We start from the raw sequence: 19,001 nt of genomic DNA on the forward strand, positions 1-19,001 counted from the left end.
TTTAGATTCGGAAATTCATGTCCAAATTGTCACTACATTTTATTGTTGAAAGTGTGCTCATGGCAGGGTATGCTTACTTTTTCTAAAACACTTACTAATTCTTAGTTCACATAGCTTACATATTTTGTGTATGTTATATTATCAAGTTTATTTAATTCTGTCGACTAAAAATTAGATAATTTACGATATATGTCTTAATAAATAATTAAGGACCACCAGTAGTAACTTCACCTACATTGCCAGTAGAAGCTGAATCACCAACTGCAACACAAGGAACGCCACCACCAGTGCCATCATCACCCACAGGTTGGTACTTGCTACTCCTTCCTGGTTGCCAGTTGGATAAATCCATATTAAATATGTAAACAAGTCCAACTATTTAAAGCAATGAGCTGGTAACTTTTACGTAACGATTTTAGATTACTGCCATGCACAGTGTATTAGCGCTATTAGCCATTTTCTTCCTATTAAATATATATATGCAGAGACGTGATACAGTATAGAAGTAGAGGCTACAAAGTCAAGGCACTCAAGGCAAACTGGTGATTTGGTCGGTGGCTTTGGGTTATCTTATTTCCAATTTATTCAGCTTCAAAATCCCTTGTCAAAACTGTCACTTCATTTTACTTTTAAAAGTGGCAAAAGTCATGCTCATGGCACGAAACGCTTCTGAATAATATATCAACGAAATCGATACTGACGAATGGATCAATAATTATCTTTTCAACAAATAGTTAACGTTTTCACCCACAGCACCTGGAACATCACCTACAGCAGCGCCACCTGGAACATCGCCTACTGCTCCACCACCAGGGACATCCCCAACAACAGCGCCACCTGCAACATCACCTACTGCTCCACCACCTGGAACGTCACCTACTGCGCCAACACCTGGAACATCCCCGTCTGCTCCACCACCTGGAACATCCCCATCTGCTCCACCACCTGGCACATCACCCTCTGTCCCACCACCTGGAACATCACCTACTGCGCCACCACCAGCAACATCACCTACTGTTCAACCACCTGGAACATCCCCTACTGCACGGCCAACTGCTCCACCAACCGGCCTATCGCCTGCAGGTAATATTCCTGACCAAGATTATTTTATATCTTTCCAATGGCTTGTCCAAGTCATGGGCATTTGAAGCACCACACACCTACATGCACTGGGTTACATATGCAAACATTTTGATATCACTACCTGTACTATTCTGTGACTTTTCAAATGCCATCTAACTATTCCTTAAATGTTTAATTTACATTAGCCTATTTTTGAAAAAAAAAAGTACCTCGAATGCAATAATGTGACCTAAAGAAGCGCCAATTCCAGATTTGAATGTACAATGCTCGGGATCAGGTTTTTGTAACTCACAAGTGTGTTATAACAGAACACTAAAGTCATATATACAATTACAATTATTAATTTTGAAGGTGTAATCTATTTGCACACAGCAGTATTGGGTGATATTGTCATTTTTTTTCGACTCCCTCGATCAGTTTAACTTGAGCTTTTCACGTATTGACAAACAATTCATTCTTTTCTGAAATATCAAAGATAAAATCATTTCTATCCCCAGCACAAGGAACTTTCCCAACGGCACCCTGCACCATAGGTAAATAGGATAACAAGTCAACTGTGTGATTATAATTATAAATATAAAGTAGTGGCGGATAATATTGTCAATTTGCTTTATAGTTACACATTTTCAGAAAAGTACTTGAATATAAGCTTTTAAAGTATAGACAAACAATTCATTCTTTTCTGAAATACCTAATATAAAATCATTTCTGTCTCCAGCACCAGGAACTTCGCCAACAGCACCCGTAACTTCTCCAACTGTACCCGGAACTTCACCGACAGCGCCTGGAACTTCTCCCACAGGTAATAGAAGAACAAAAAGTCAACTTTTTTAAATACAATTATTTATATCAGGTTGGGCTATTTACACAAAGCAGTGTTGGATAATGTTGTCAATGTGTCCGAGAGTTACAGTTTTTCGTTTCCCTGCTTATATTTTCAGACAAGCACTTTAATTTCAGCCTTGAAAAACAAATCATTAATATATCCAGAACCATGAACTTCGCCATCGGCGCCCGGGACTTCTCGCACAAACTACTACAGGGTCTCTTATAGTTATGATGAAGCTGGAAATTTCAATAAAATCAATACTTACAAATGGATCAATAATTATATTTTTAACACATAGCTAACGTTTTCGCCCACAGCACTTGGAGCATCCCCAACTGTAGCGCCAACTGGAACATCACCTACAGCAGCGCTACCTGGAACCTCACCCACTGCTCTACCACCAGGGATTTCTCCAACTGTTCCACCACCAGGAACATCCCCAACAGCAGCGCCACCTGGAACATCAGCCACTGCCCCACCGCCTGGAACATCACCTACTGCTCCACCAGTCGGAACTTCCCCTACTGCTCCACCATCTGGCACAACACCCACTGCCCCACCACCTGGAACATCGCCTACTGCTCCACCGCCTGGCACATCACCCACTGCCCCACCTCCTGGAACATCGCCCACTGCTCCACCGTCTGGAACATCACCTACTGCCCCACCTCCAGGAACTTCACCTACTGCAGCACCACCAGGAACATCGCCCACTGCACCGCCACCAGGTACTTCTCCCTCTGTCCCACCGCCTGGCACATCGCCTACAGGTAATATTCATGACTAGATTTGTTTTATTATTTGTCAATTTGCTTAAGAGCTACAGGATTTCGAAGCTGAATGTCAGGTTTCAGACAAACACTTTACGTTGACTAGTTAAAGTACTGACACACAATCCATTCGTTTCTAAAATATCTAAGATAAAATCATTTCTATCTCCAGCACCAGGAACTTCACCAACAGCACCCGGAACTTCTCCAACTGTACCCGGAACTTCACCGACTGCGCCTGGAACTTCTCCCACAGGTAATAGAAGAACAAAAAGTCAACTATTTGACAATTTGCTTAACATGGACTGGGTTACATATGCAAACATTTTGATAACTACCTGTACTATTTTGTGACTTTTCAAATACCATCTTACTATTTCCTTAAGTATATTATGTATTTTATTAATATAGTCATATGTTGTTTAATTTACATTAGCCTATTTTTGAAAATAAAACGTACCTATAAAAGCGCCAATTCCAGATTTGAAGTTAAAATGCTCAGTATCAGGTTTTGTAACTCACAAGTGTGTTATAACAGAACACTAAAGTCATCTATACAATTTCGAAGGTGTAGTCTATTTGCACACAGCAGTATTGGATGATATTGTCATTTTTTTCGACTCACTCGATCAGTTTAACTTGAGCTTTTCATGTATTGACAAACAATTCATTCTTTTCTGAAATATCAAAGATAAAATCATTTTTTCCCCAGGACAAGGAACTTCCCCAAAGGCACCCGGGACGAGACCATAGGTAAATAGGACAACAAGTCAACTATGCGATTATAATTATAATTATAAAGCAGTGGCGAATAATATTGTCAATTTGCTTTATAGTTACACGTTTTTAGGAAAGTACTTGAATATAAGCTGTTAAAGAATTGACAAACAATTCATTCTTTTCTGAAATACCTAATATAAAATCATTTCTGTCTCCAGCACCAGGAACTTCGCCAACAGCACCCGGAACTTCTCCAACTGTACCCGGAACTTCACCGACTGCGCCTGGAACTTCTCCCACAGGTAATAGACAGTTACACTTCTTCGGGGCCCTGCTTATATTTTCAGACAAGCACTTTAATTTCAGCATTGAAAAACAAATCATTAATATATCCAGCACTATGAACTTCGCCATCGGCGCCCGGGACTTTTCCCACAAACTACTACAGTGTCTCTTATAGTTATGATGAAGCTGGAAATTTCAATAAAATCAATACTTACAAATGGATCAATAATTATTTTTTAACACATAGCTAACGTTTTCGCCCACAGCACTTGGAGCATCCCAAACTGTAGCGCCAACTGGAACATCACCTACAGCAGCGCTACCTGGAACCTCACCCACTGCTCTACCACCAGGGACTTCTCCAACTGTTCCACCACCAGGAACATCCCCAACAGCAGGGCCACCTGGAACATCGCCCACTGCCCCACCGCCTGGAACATCACCTACAGCTCCACCACCCGGAACTTCCCCTACTGCTCCACCATCTGGCACAACACCCACTGCCCGACCACCTGGAACTTCCCCAACTGCTCCACCAGCTGGAACATCCCCAACTGGTCCACCGCCTGGAACATCCCAAACAGTTCCACCATCTGGCACAACACCCACTGCCCCACCACCTGGAACATCGCCTACTGCTCCACCGTCTGGAACATCACCTACTGCCCAACCTCAAGGAACTTCAACTACTGCAGCACCACCAGGAACATCGCCCACTGCACCGCCACCAGGAACATCGCCCACTGCACCGCCACCAGGTACTTCTCCCTCTGTCCTACCACCTGGCACATCGCCTACAGGTAATATTCATGACTAGATTTGTTTTACCATTTGTCAATTGAATTGACCAAGCCCCTCGCTTTTGAAGCACCACTCACCTACATATGAAATATGAAATAGGCTTTCTATTTTCTATGGATGACTAGCATATTATCCACTGATATCAAATATTATTTTACCGCATACTGTTCTCAATGGGGTTCCCTCACCATCGCAAACCCAAACATTTTCATATTACTACCTACTCTATTTTATGCCCTATAAAAGCACCAATTACATATCCAAATCTACAGCCACCAGGAACATGTTATGTAATTAATTCATAAGGATGTCATAACAGACCACTCAAGTCTTCTATACAATTTATTTCGTGGTGTAGTTTATTTACACAAAGCAGTGTTGTGTGATATTGTCAATTTGCTTAACAGCTACAGGTTTTCGAAGCTCCATGTCAGTTTTCAGACAAACACTTTACGTTGACAAGTTAAAGTACTGACAAACAATCCATTCGTTTCTAAAATATCTAAGCTAAAATCATTTCTATTTCCAGCACCAGGAACATCACCAACTGCACCCGGAACTTCGCCAACTGTACCCGGAACTTCTCCCACAGGTAATAGCAGGACAACAATTATTTATATCTTGGTGTAGTCTATTTATACTAATCAACATTGGATAATATTGTCAATTTGTTTGATAGTCACACTTCTTCGAAGCCCAGGTATATTTTCAGATCAGCAGCCGAAGCCTTTAAAAACAAACAATTTATTTATCCAGCAGTATTAACTGCGCCCGGAACTTCTCCCATAGTTAAATGCATAACAACGGCGACCGGTAATTTCCGCAAAGTTAAATGCAGAACAATATGCAGAAAGCAGGGGACTACTAAAATAGGTTCGTCCGTCCATCTGTCCATCACACTTGGTGTTTATTAGTTGACTGCCTTAATGAAGTTCGAAGAGGAGCATGTTCTGCGTTGGGAAAAACAACTCTACTTTTAATTGATATAAAATGTTTAAACATGGTGTGGATGTTCATTAGGCGAATGTCTTGACTGCGTTCAATGATAAATATATTTACCGCTAGAGCTAAGCAGACAGAGCTAAGCAGTTTCATTGGTCGTTGCTTTGGGGCAAGATTACTTTGATTCTAACTGAGTGAAAGTGATGAAACTTAGTGTAACGTTTCACTCCCAGGTAGTCTACTTCAAAACCATGACTCGGTTCGACTAGGAACGTTTTCTTCTCAGACTAAGCGTAGATGATAACAGAGTCTGTCTGTATTTGATATGCGTGAAATAACTATAACAAGTTTCTCAGTTTCTTTTACCGCCACCGGAAAATCTCAAACATGCATGAAGTCTGTGAAAATTGAATCCATATTTCATTGGAGTTAACATTTATTCTTTTCACAATTTTTTCAGAGAGATGCGAGGAGATAAATGGAATGGAGAAACCAGCATTTATACCAAGTTCAAGTGTTGAGGGTTTGACACCTGACCAAGTGGATAATCTAAGGACAAGCGATGTCCCATTATCTATCATACCCAACGGCAGCAATCCTATACTATTTACCATAGATCTTTCACCTAATACCGATGAGGATGTCGATCTGGGATCCATCACATTCCCGAATGCTGAGAATTTCGAATCCATAGAAATAGTGCTGATTGATTCACAGGGCAATGAAACTCCTGTAACAGATCAAGTAAGTCTAATGTCTTAAATACTATATTCGAAGTAAATTTGGTAAAACAGTTACGTGCTTTACATTACGTTATTTGGCCACGAATATTAGTTTTTGAATATATGTATATGGATACTTACTGTGTATAAAGATATTTCATTGAGTGTATATCATTTATATCTGACAGTGCGAAAGAAGAATGTTTTTTATCAATGAGTGTATGATCTGCAAAGTAGCTTATATATCATAAAATTTAGTGATGGTGCCGAACTGTACATCGGTTGAACTAACAAGTTACAAATCAAAATATGCACGTTCAAAGATGCCACATTCAGATCCCATGAAAAGATATAGATATTTTATGGCTAAATTTAAATCCAAATAGATCATTTCAAAATAAATACAGTATTATACATATACTTCATTTTTATTATATAATTGTATTATTATTCTTCCATAAAATCACGTCATTTTTATTGTATGTCTTGAGAAACTCGGGCAAAACGTGTAGACAATTCAAAAATAGGAGAGCTTTAAAGAATTTTGATCCGTTTTGCTTAATATTAGCACTGCCATGGTTTCAGTTGGCAATTTAAAAATTCCCTATTTGTATAAATCATAGGACGCGCCACTAAAAGCGGATTTCCCTCGAGTAACCAAAGTTCAAACGATACGAGTTACTCTGGTGCCAACGAACGCTTCAGTTCCTGTCAAATTTAATTATTTTTTCATAAAGTCATGCCATTTATCTTTTAAACATACATTATGCAAGAGCTAAATCTGATTATTGCAAGTCATTTTTTAGGCTTCAGATGTCAAAGAAATTATGAATTAGATCTTTATTTACACAACAAGCACAAAATCAACTCTGTAGACGCACGGATGGCTTGGATTCGGGTGGATTTAAACAGGATTTTATTGATTGATTAAATTTTTAATCAAAAACCGTTACGTTGACGTCATACTGCCGGAAATTTTAGATCAAGGCTAAATGATAGAGTATACGAAGCGAGGCCGCTGTTGAGCGAGGCCGTATGTCAGTCAATTTGATTGAAAGTTCGATATATAGGGCCTTGAGATTATGTTTAGTTGTGGTTAAAATGAGAGTTTGGATGTCGGTATTATATGCTCTTTTGTCACTTGCGTTTACAGAAAAAATATGGAAATTGATAAACACCGCAGCTAACATCACCCCAGTTGAATTGCAGCCCCATTGGATCACTGTTTCCTATTAGTATTTGTCTGCTTCTAGAGTTACGTAGCCCTACCAGTTACAGTACAAGAAGTCGGCTATAATTATGCCTCATTGAGTTGGTCCATTCCTTTCAAACTTTCGCTTCTTGTCTATATATTAAAAGTCTTATTTTTAATTTGTAATAAAAATAAATGTGATACGAATTGAATTGCAACCACAGCCATTGAAAACGTTACTTGATAATCGAGATTATGTAGGTGGAGTTAACGCCTGTCAATCAAACGATCGGTCATTCTCGGAGACGGTGAAGAGGGAGTTGACTCCTATTTCTAGTCAAAAATTACAATGGTGATAACTTTGTTCAGAATAAAGTAATTTGACTGAAATTTTCAATATATTCTTCTTTCATCATCTATTTTTGAACTATTATAGCAAGAATGACCAACTCTCTATTAAAATCTCCCATAATGTATCTTTAAGGAATTTTTACCCGTTTTGCTCAATATTATCTATTTTGCCACGGTTTCAATTGACAATTTAAAAATGGTCTATTTGTATAACCATAGGCTGGTCTCCAGGACCCGATACCAAAAGCTGATTTCCCTCCAGAAACCAAAGCTCAAAAGATACGAGTTACTATTGTGCCAACAAACTCTACAGCTGCTGTTAAATTTAATTTGGATGTAAGAGCATGTTTTGAAGAGACTGCCACAGCAGGAACATCTCCCACAGGTTGGTCCTATTTATGTTTTAATGCATAATCTGATAAGATTTTACCAAAGAGTACGGCATATATCAAAGTTATCAGTAAGTTGACAAATGCAATCTAAATAATGAACAGAATTGTAAACATTATATTTTTATGTCAGAATGGTCTTAATCCCTATGGTATTGTTTGCTTAAAATATATCTATTGGAAATAAGCTTCCGTATGTAAAAGTATGTAACATACGCTTTCACCCAGAGTATATGAAACATCCCCAACTGCAGCACCACATAAAACATCACCGACTGCAGTGCCACCTGGAACATCTACTCGCATATCACATTAGCAATACACCTGGAACATTTCTTTCATATTAATGAGTTAAATGGGCCTTGCTAATTGATAGAAAATGCAGAACGTTGTATCTGTTAATCACGACAAATTGGCTATGAAGATGTGTTCTCTTGTCTGATGCAATAGTATAATAAATTTCGTATTTGTATAAGCAATGGCACCAAACACTACCGAGTCATTTCATCATAAACCTCCTAAGATATTGGTGCTATTGTACTTTTAGGAATAATATATCAATGAAACAAAGAATTACAAACTGATAAATAATTATCTTTCTAATACATAGCTAACGTTTTCACCCATAGCACCTGGAACATCCCCAACTACAGCGCCAACTGCAACATCACCTACTGCTCCACCACCCGGAACGTCCCCTACTGCTCCACCACCTGGAACATCCCCAACTGCTCCACCACCAGGAACATCGCCAACAGCAGCGCCACCTGGTACATCACCTACTGCTCTACCACCTGGAACATCGCCTACTGCTCCTCCGCCTGGAACATCACCTACTGTCCCTCCTCCAGGAACTTCACCTACTGCAGCACCACCAGGAACATCGCCTACTGCACCGCCACCAGGTACTTCTCCATCTGTCCCACCACCCGGCACATCGCCTACAGGTAATATTCATGACTAGATCTTTTTTGCCATTTTTCCATTGAACTGACCATGCCCATGGCTTTGGAAGCACCACCCACCTACATACGAAATATGAAATACGCTTTTTTTCCGTGGATGACAAGCATATTATCCACTGATATCAATCATTATTTTACCCAATACTATTCTTAATGGGGTTCAATCTCAAGCATTTTCATATTACTACTTGCTATACTTTATGATTTTTGAAATGTCGCCTTTCCTATCCATTAAATGTATATAATGTGTTATATTGGTATATTCATATATGGTTTAATTTACATTAGCATAGTTTTTGAGAAACAACAACAACATTGTTTGAATGCAACATCCTGTCATATAAAAGCACCAATTACAGATCCGAATCTACAATCATCAGGAACAGCTTATCTAATTTATAAGGATGTTATAGCAGACCACTAAATTACAATTATTTATTTCGTGATGTAGTTTATTTGCACAAAGAAGTAATGTGTGATATTGTCAATTGGCTTGACAGCTACACGTTTCCGAAGCTTCAGGCCAGTTTTCAGACAAGCACTTTAATTTGACCAATTCAAGTATTGACAAACAATTCTTTCTCCACTGAAATATCTAAGATAACATTATTTCTATCTGTAGCACCAGAAACTTCCCCAACTGGACCCGGGACTTCACCAACTGTGCCAGGAACTTCTCCCACAGGTAAATTATGCAAGTACAATTATTTTTTTCTTGGTGTAGTCTATTTACATAAAGCAGAATTGGAGGTTATTGTTTTTTCTTGGTGTAGTCTATTTACACAAAGAAGCAATGGATAATATTGCTAAAGAGCTTGACAGTTACACTTCTTCGAGGCCCAGCTTATATTTTCAGTCAAGCACTTTAATTTCAGCAGTCCAAGTCTGAAAAACAAATCAATTATATATCCAGCACCAAGAACTTCGCCATCGGCGCCCGGAACTTTTCCCGCAAACTACTTGAGGCCTCTTGTAGATATGATAAGGCTGAAAAGTGATATCTGAATAATTAAGTGTGATGATATTTAAAAGGGTTTATCGCTAATAGAAAACTGGTTACTCCAAGTTCCTGTTTTCGTGATCGTGCATTTTCCGTGAATTTAATTCTAAATATCGTGTATTAGCTATAGTTTACATTATTAACTTCATATTCTGTAAATTTGACTACATGGAATTCAATATCAACTAATAGAAAACTAGTCACTCCAAGTTCCTTTTTTCATGAGCATGCCTTTTCCTCGAATTACAGTTGTCTGTACTGAAGTAAATGGAATGGATAATCCTGCTATTATCCCTACATCAAGTATTACAACTGTGCCAGCAGCAACTGATGTAGAAAACCTGAGACCAGCAAGTACAGACACAGCCACCTTCCCTGCTGGAAGTACACCAGATGTAACAATTGATTTGACACCAGTCACAAATGAAGAGGTAGAACTTAAATCAGTGCAGCTTGTATCGCCCGATAATGTTCAATCTATTAGAGTATTTGTAACTCCAACTGGCGGTTCAGAAACAGAAGCTGCATACTTGAACCCAGTAAGTACATTTTGTTTCGTCTTGATATTATGTGTGTTTATGTACACATCGTTCTGGCTTGGTGTAGCAAGTATTGCTACAGACAAAGACTGACAATGTCAGCTGTATGTTTATTCCGTTTATTCCTGTACTCAGTATCGGAACGACTCCGACATCTGAATACATAACAATAGACAGTGGCGAGACTTTTGATTAAATATAAGAGGCTACCCCCCCCCCCCCCACAATGTTTATCCACGCCACAACCAAATATCACCTACATCACTGCCCAATTAATTTTAATTTGTCTATAGCATTGTCTTTCTCAACATGTTTCTTTTCGAGATTCCTAATTGATGTGTATTTTAACCTGTGATTTGCATTGTTTTTAAGGCTGATTTATCGTTACCTATCCCTAAAGCTTCATTCCCTGCTGGAACAGTAGCCGAAAAAATCAGAATCGAAGTAACACCAACCTCTTCAGGCCAGCCTACTTCTTTTAAGATTGATGTCAGAGCGTGCTTTGAAGGTATATAATATTAAATAGTCGACTGATTGGGACAATGTAGGGTCGTATGGTGCACTCCTGTCGTTCAAATGAGAACTGTAATACTCAATCATTTTGAACTGATATAAATATTAAACCAATGGACGGGCAATATGAAACCAACTAACCACATGGGTTCCTCGATTTCCTGCAAGTGCTAAAGACCCGTGATGCATCCAAGTTATTACTTGACATGTTATGTTTTGATCATTTTAGAAACAATCACCTACTGTAACTAACATCCTGTTTATTAATTATTTTAGAAACAGCCGGACTCGGTACATCACCTACAGTGACAATTGGAACATCACCTACAGTGGCAATTGGGACATCACCAACCTGTAATTATATATATTCAACTTTTTTCTTTTCTGTATCCGACATTAGTTTATATTAAGATATGTCTTCTTAATTTCTGGCTTGTACTATAAAAACATATGCAGATATGTTCAATTTTACCAATCTTGCTATATAATTTGGAAGGTTTAATACTTTTCTTGCTCTTGTATAAACAAGCTATAGTACCAGGGTTTGATAGAGATTAACCAGTCAGTTAAAGCAGCGTTGTTTAAATTACTCAAGCTTTCAGAAACGATTCTGATATTCTATTAAAATATTTATTTATTATTATTTACAGTGGGATCAACTACACGTAAGTTAATGTATACAGTCATGTTTAAATCATAAATCATAACAATATAAACGTCGTTCAACAATTAAACATTGGACTTGAAATATCATAAACATATATTATATTTTATCATTCTATCCTATAATGTCTTTAATTATTAGCAATCAACAATCAATTGTCTTTTTTCCAGCACGATGTGTTGTAACAGAAGGAATGGGAAGCCCAACAGTTATACCTGATACTTACCTTGAACAAGAACCTGCCTTCCCATCGACAGATAACCCAGCAGATCTGAGACCAGGCGATGATCCATTTACAATTAACCCATCGGACACGCCTACCAACGTCACATTGAAAGTTACTGGGGGTGAACCCGTTGATCTGTCAGAAGTAAATCTTCCAGTCAGGGAAAATGTCAAGACATTTAGAGTATTTGGACGCACGGGACCTTCAGCACCATGGACCCTACTTGAATCTACTGATGTAAGTATTCGGATCTTTAACAATTAAGAAATGACGCTGCTTAAGTCCAAATTCAGATATGTTACAATTTCAAATGTATTTTATTCTTTATAATTCCTTTGGTGTTTATGTTTGGACGATACCACGAAATATTTATTTTTGGGGATAGCCATGTTAGATATGTTGAATATCTTGTGTTTATTTATATATGCTAACAGGATGATCCTTCAGACGGTATTCTTACATTCCCACCGGAAGTAGTTGTCACAGATATTTTGGTAGAGATAACACCCACAAACATTACCGAACCAATTAATATTGATGTTAGTGTACACGCTTGCTTCGAAGGTGAGTATCTAATATATCCTGAACTTAAAGTGGACCACAAAATTTGTAAAAGAGTATGAACCATCCTCATCTGTGCTATAAACCTGACCTGTATAAAGCCTTAATCTATCTCTCTCTCTATCGCACAAAATACAACTATACACTTTACAATGACTTCTTTTTTACAGTGACAACTGGTACACCAGGAACATCGCCAACAGGTAGGGTATAAATACATTCTAAATAATAAGTTCTCCATTATCTTAAACCAATAATCTGGTGATTCGACTAATGGCCTTGGGTTATCTCTTTCCATTATCTTTAGCTTCGGAAATCCATGTCCAAACTGTCACTTCATTTTACTGTTGAAAGTGTCAAGAGTCGTGCTCATCGCAGGGTATGCTAACTTTTTCTAAAACACTTACTAATTCTTCTTTGGTTAGTTCACATAGCTTACATATTTTAAGTATGTCATATTAAAAAAAAATTTTAATTCTGTCGACTAAAAATTAGATAATTTACGACATATTTCTTAATAAATAATTTAGGACCACCAGTAGTTACTTCACCTACATTGCCAGTGCAATTTGAATCACCAACTGCAACACAGGGAACACCACCACCAGTGCCATCATCACCCACAGGTTGGTAGTTGATACTCCTTCCCGGTTTGTAGCAATATAGTGGTTGCGACATTGTTTATAAATTTATAGGCTGGCTAAGGTGGAGACATGGTTTTAGCTAGTATTGTTATATATAATGCTTGTATACGTGTATTCGGCTATATATATATATATATATATATATATATATATATATATATATATATATATAAAATGTAGAAGCGAACTGTTGCATTGTTATTCCTGGTAAGACAAACGTCTTAAGAAAACTGTAAGAAGTAAATACACAACGTGAAACAGAAGTAAAGACAGGTAGACACAAATTCTAGACGACCACAAGCCTACAGAAATATGTAGTAAGAAAAGATGCATGGGTCGTATGTACGATGTGGCGACCGGTCTGGCATTCCCGCTCTCCACGTCAGACGAAAGACCTATGGTGCTACAGGTTGCCAGTTGGCTAAATCCATATTAAATATGTAAACAAGTCCAACTATTTAAACCAGTGAGGTGGTAACTTTTACGTAACGACTTTAGATTACTGCCATGCAAGTGTATGCGCTATTAGCCATTTTCTTCCTATTAAATCTATATGCAGGGTCGTGATACAGTATAAAAGTAGAGGCTACAAAGTCAAGACACTCAAGGCAAACTGTTGATTTGGTCCTTGGCTTTGGGTTATCTTATTTCCAATTTATTCAGCTTCAAAAATCCCTTGTCAAAACTGTCACTTCATTTTACTTTTGAAAATGGCAAGAGTCATGCTCATGGCACGATATGCTTCTGAATAATATATCAACGAAACCGATACTTACGAATGGATCAATAATTATCTTTTCAACACATGGTTAACGTTTTCACCCACAGCACCTGGAACATCACCTACAGCAGCGCCACCAGGAACATCACCTACTACTACACCACCAGGAACATCCCCAACAGAAGCACCACCTGGAACATCACCTACTGCTCCCCTACCTGGAACGTCACCTAGTGCGTCACCACCTGGAACATCCCCAACTGCTCCACCACCTGGAACATCCCCAACTGCTTCACCACCTGGCACATCTCCTACTGTTCCACCATCTGGAACATCACCTACTGTGTCACCACCAGCAACATCACCTACTGTTCCAACACCTGGAACATCCCCTACTGCACCCCCACCAGGTACTTCGCCAACTGCTCCACCAACCGGCACATCGCCTGCAGGTAATATTCCTGACCAAGTCAGTGGCATTTGAAGCACCACACACTTTCATCATCTGGGTTACATACAAAACGCAAACATTTTGATGTTATTACCTACGCTATTTTGTGACTTTACAAATGCCATCTATGTATTTATATCAATGTAATTCATTAGTACATTCATATATAGTTTAATTTACATAAGCCTATATTTGAAAAAAAAGCCGTACCTTGAATGCAATAAAATGCCCTATAAAAGCGCCAATGCCAGATCTGAATGTACAATTCTCAGTATCAGGTTTTGTATCTCACAAGTGTGTTATAACAGAACACTAAAGACATCTATATAATTATTAATTTCGAAGGTGTAGTCTATTTGCACACAGCAGTTTTGGATGATATTGTCATTTTGTCGACTCCCTGGATCAGTTTAACTTGTGCTTTTCACGTATTGACAAACAATTCATTCTTTTCTGAAATATCAAAGATAAAATCACTTCTATCCCAGGCACAAGGTAAATAGGACAACAAGTCAACTATGCGATTATAAATATAAAGCCGATAAAATTGTCAAATTGCTTTATAGTTACACTTTTTCAGAAAAGTACTAGAATATAAGCTTTTAAAGTATAGACAAACAATTCATTCTTTTCTAAAATACCTAATATAAAATCATTTCTGTCTCCAGCACCAGGAACTTCGCCAACGGCACCCGGAACTTCTCCAACTGTACCCGGAACTTCACCGATTGCGCCTGGAACTTCTCCCACAGGTATTAGAAGAACAAAAAGTCAACTATTTTAATTACAATTATATATATCAGAATTTTGGGCTATTTACACAAAGCAGTATTAGATAATATTGTCAATGCGCTTGTCAGTTACAGTTCTTCGAGGCCCTGCTTATATTTTCAGACAAGCACTTTAATTTCAGAATTCAAAAAACAAATCATTAATACATCCAGCACCATGAACTTCGCCATCGGCGTCCGGGACTTCTCCCACAAACTACTACAGGGTCTCTTATAGTTATGATGAAACTGGAAATTTCAATAAAATCAATACTTCCAAATGGATCAATAATTATATTTTTAACACATAGTTAACGTTTTCGCCCACAGCACTTGGAGCATCCCCAACTGTAGCGCCACCTGGAACATCACCTACAGCAGCGCTACCTGGAACCTCACCCACTGCTCCACCACCAGGGACTTCTCCAAATGTTCCACTACCAGGAACATCCCCAACAGCAGCGCCACCTGTAACATCACCCACTGCCCCACCGCCTGGAACATCACCTACTGCTCCACCACCCGGAACTTCCCCTACTGCTCCACCACCTGGAACATCACCTACTGCTCCACCGCCTGGAACGTCACCTACTGCCCCACCTCCTGGAACATCGCCTACTGCTCCACCGTCTGGAACATCACCTATTGCCCCACCTCCAGGAACTTCACCTACTGCAGCACCACCAGGAACATCGCCTACTGCACCTCCACCAGGTACCTCTCCCTCTGTACCACCGCCTGGCACATCGCCTACAGGTAATATTCATCACTAGATTAGTTTTCCCATGTCAATTGAATTGACCAAACCCATCGCTTTTGAAGCACCATCCACCTACAAACGAAATATTTTTCTTTGGATGACTAGCATATTATCCACTGATATCAATCATTATTTTACCGCATACTGTTCTTAATGGGGTTCCATCACCATCCCAAACATTTTCATATTACTAACTACTCTATTTGATGCCTTTACACAATTTACATATCCAAATCTACAGTCACCAGGAACATGTTATGTAATTTAAAAGGATGGTATAGCAGACCACTCAATCTTCCATACAATTATAATTATTTATTTCGTGGTGTAATTTATTTCCACAAAGCAGTTTTGTGTGATATTGTCAATTTCCTAAACATCTACAGGTTTTCGAAGCTCCATGTCAGTTTTCAGAAAAACACTTTAAGTTGACTAGTTCTAGTACTGACAAACAAACCATTCGTTTGTTAAATATCTAAGATAAAATCATTTCTATCTCCAGCACCAGGAACGTCACCAACTGCACCCGGAACTTCGCCAACTGTGCCCGGAACTTCTCCCACAGGTAATAGCAGCACAACAATTATTTATATCTTGGTGTAGTCTATTTATGCTAATCAACATGGGTTAATATTGTCAATTTGTTTGACAGTCACACTTCTTCGAAGTCCAGGTATATTTTCAGATAAGCAGTCGAAGCCTTTAAAAACAAACAATTTATTTATCCAGCACCATTAACTGCGCCCTGAAATTCTCCCACAGTTAAATGCATAACAACGGCGACCGGTAATTTCCGCATAGTTAAACGCAGAAAAACAAAATTTTCTTTACAATTTTTTATTTAGTGGTGTAATCTCATTACAAAAAGATATTACCAGTTTGCCTGACAGCTAACCTTTGTCGACGCGCCAGATCCGTCTTCAGAACAACACTTGAAATTCTTTTCTAAAATATTTAAGGCCAAGATTAAGGCGTTGATTCTATTATGAAAATAAATCAGATAAAGATGAAATCATTTCTGTTTCTAGCCCCCGGGACTTCTCCCACTGCGACAGCATCTTTCCCCAAAGTTAAATGCAGAACAACAAGTCTTACATTGCAATTTTTTATTTAGTGATGTAATCTACTTACAAACAGATATCACCGCTAAGCTTTGTCGACACCTCAGTAATAAAAACAATTCATTTCTGAAGTATTTAATGCCACGATTTTGTGACTTTACAAATGCCATCTATGTATTTATATCAATGTATTTCATTAGTACATTCATATATAGTTTAATTTACATAAGCCTATTTTTGAAAAAAAAAGCCGTACCTTGAATGCAATAAAATGCCCTATAAAAGCGCCAATGCCAGATCTGAATGTACAATTCTCAGTATCAGGTTTTGTATCTCACAAGTGTGTTATAACAGAACACTAAAGTCATCTATACAATTATTAATTTCGAAGGTGTAGTCTATTTGCACACAGCAGTATTGGATGATATTGTCATTTTTCGACTCCCTCGATCAGTTTAACTTGTGCTTTTCACGTATTGACAAACAATTCATTCTTTTCTGAAATATCAAAGATAAAATCATTCTATCCCCAGCACAAGGGACTTCCCCAACGGCACCCGGAGTCATGGGTAAATAGGACAAGTCAACTATACGATTATGAATATAAAGCAGAGGCGGATAAAATTGTCAAATTGCTTTATAGTTACACTTTTTCAGAAAAGTACTTGAATATAAGCTTTTAAAGTATAGACAAGCAATTCATTCTTTTCTAAAATACCTAATATAAAATCATTTCTGTCTCCAGCACCAGGAACTTCACCAACGGCACCCGGAACTTCTCCAACTGTACCCGGAACATCACCGACTGCGCCTGGAACTTCTCCCACAGGTAATAGAAGAACAAAAAGACAACTATTTTAATTACAATTATTTATATCAGAATTTGGTCTATTTACACAAAGCAGTATTGGATAATGTTGTCAATGTGCTTGTCAGTTACAGTTCTTCGAGGCCCTGCTTATATTTTCAGACAAGCACTTTAATTTCAGACTTGAAAAACAAATCATTAATATATCCAGCACAATGAACTTCGACATCCGCTCCCGGGACTTCTCCCACAAACTACTGCAGGGTCTCTTATAGTTATGATGAAGCTGGAAATTTCAATAAAATCAATACTTACAAATGGATCAATAATTATATTTTTAAAACATAGCTAACGTTTTTGCCCACAGCACTTGGAGCATCCCCAACTGTAGCGCCACCTGGAACATCACCTACAGCAGCGCTACCTGGAACCTCACCCACTGCTCCACCACCAGGGACTTCTTCAACTGTTCCACCACCAGGAACATCCCCAACAGCAGCGCCACCTGGGACATCGCCAACTGCCCCACCTCCTGGAACATCACCTACTGTTCCACCACCCGGAACGTCCCCCACTGCTCCACCACCTGGAACATCACCTACTTCTCCACCGCCTGGAACATCGCCTACTGCTCCACCAGGAACTTCACCAACGGCACCCGGAACTTCTCCAACTGTACCCGGAACTTCACCGATTGCGCCTGGAACTTCTCCCACAGGTAATAGAAGAACAAAAAGACAACTATTTTAATTACAATTATTTATATCAGAATTTGGTCTATTTACACAAAGCAGTATTGGATAATGTTGTCAATGTGCTTGTCAGTTACAGTTTTTCGAGGCCCTGCTTATATTTTCAGACAAGCACTTTAATTTCAGACTTGAAAAACAAATCATTAATATATCCAGCACAATGAACATCGACATCCGCGCCCGGGACTTCTCCCACAAACTACTACACGGTCTCTTATAGTTATGATGAACCTGGAAATTTCAATAAAATCAATACTTACAAATGGATCAATAATTATATTTTTAAAACATAGCTAACGTTTTTGCCCACAGCACTTGGAGCATCCCCAACTGTAGCGCCACCTGGAACATCACCTACAGCAGCGCTACCTGGAACCTCACCCACTGCTCCACCACCAGGGACTTCTTCAACTGTTCCACCACCAGGAACATCCCCAACAGCAGCGCCACCTGTAACATCACCCACTGCCCCACCTCCTGGA

General features: G+C 38.8%; 1 protein-coding gene across 1 annotated transcript in view; it reads left to right on the forward strand.

Annotated features, from left to right (window-relative positions):
- The window catches only part of LOC126831854 (mucin-12), a 202,925-nt gene that overhangs the window by 42,544 nt on the left and 141,380 nt on the right, over positions 1–19,001 (forward strand). Inside the window, exons 43-58 of the mRNA XM_056103261.1 lie at positions 211–306; positions 754–1,083; positions 1,802–1,885; positions 5,018–5,080; positions 5,891–6,174; positions 7,915–8,080; positions 8,714–9,031; positions 9,672–9,734; positions 10,299–10,588; positions 10,961–11,096; positions 11,378–11,455; positions 11,752–11,766; positions 11,936–12,228; positions 12,426–12,555; positions 12,723–12,755; positions 13,083–13,178. Of these exons, the coding sequence (XP_055959236.1) occupies positions 211–306; positions 754–1,083; positions 1,802–1,885; positions 5,018–5,080; positions 5,891–6,174; positions 7,915–8,080; positions 8,714–9,031; positions 9,672–9,734; positions 10,299–10,588; positions 10,961–11,096; positions 11,378–11,455; positions 11,752–11,766; positions 11,936–12,228; positions 12,426–12,555; positions 12,723–12,755; positions 13,083–13,178 (2,475 nt within the window). The remainder of the gene's footprint in view (positions 1–210; positions 307–753; positions 1,084–1,801; positions 1,886–5,017; positions 5,081–5,890; positions 6,175–7,914; positions 8,081–8,713; positions 9,032–9,671; positions 9,735–10,298; positions 10,589–10,960; positions 11,097–11,377; positions 11,456–11,751; positions 11,767–11,935; positions 12,229–12,425; positions 12,556–12,722; positions 12,756–13,082; positions 13,179–19,001) is intronic.

Source organism: Patella vulgata, chromosome 9, assembly GCF_932274485.2.
Source record: "Patella vulgata chromosome 9, xgPatVulg1.2, whole genome shotgun sequence".
Taxonomy (NCBI): Eukaryota; Metazoa; Mollusca; class Gastropoda; family Patellidae; genus Patella; species Patella vulgata.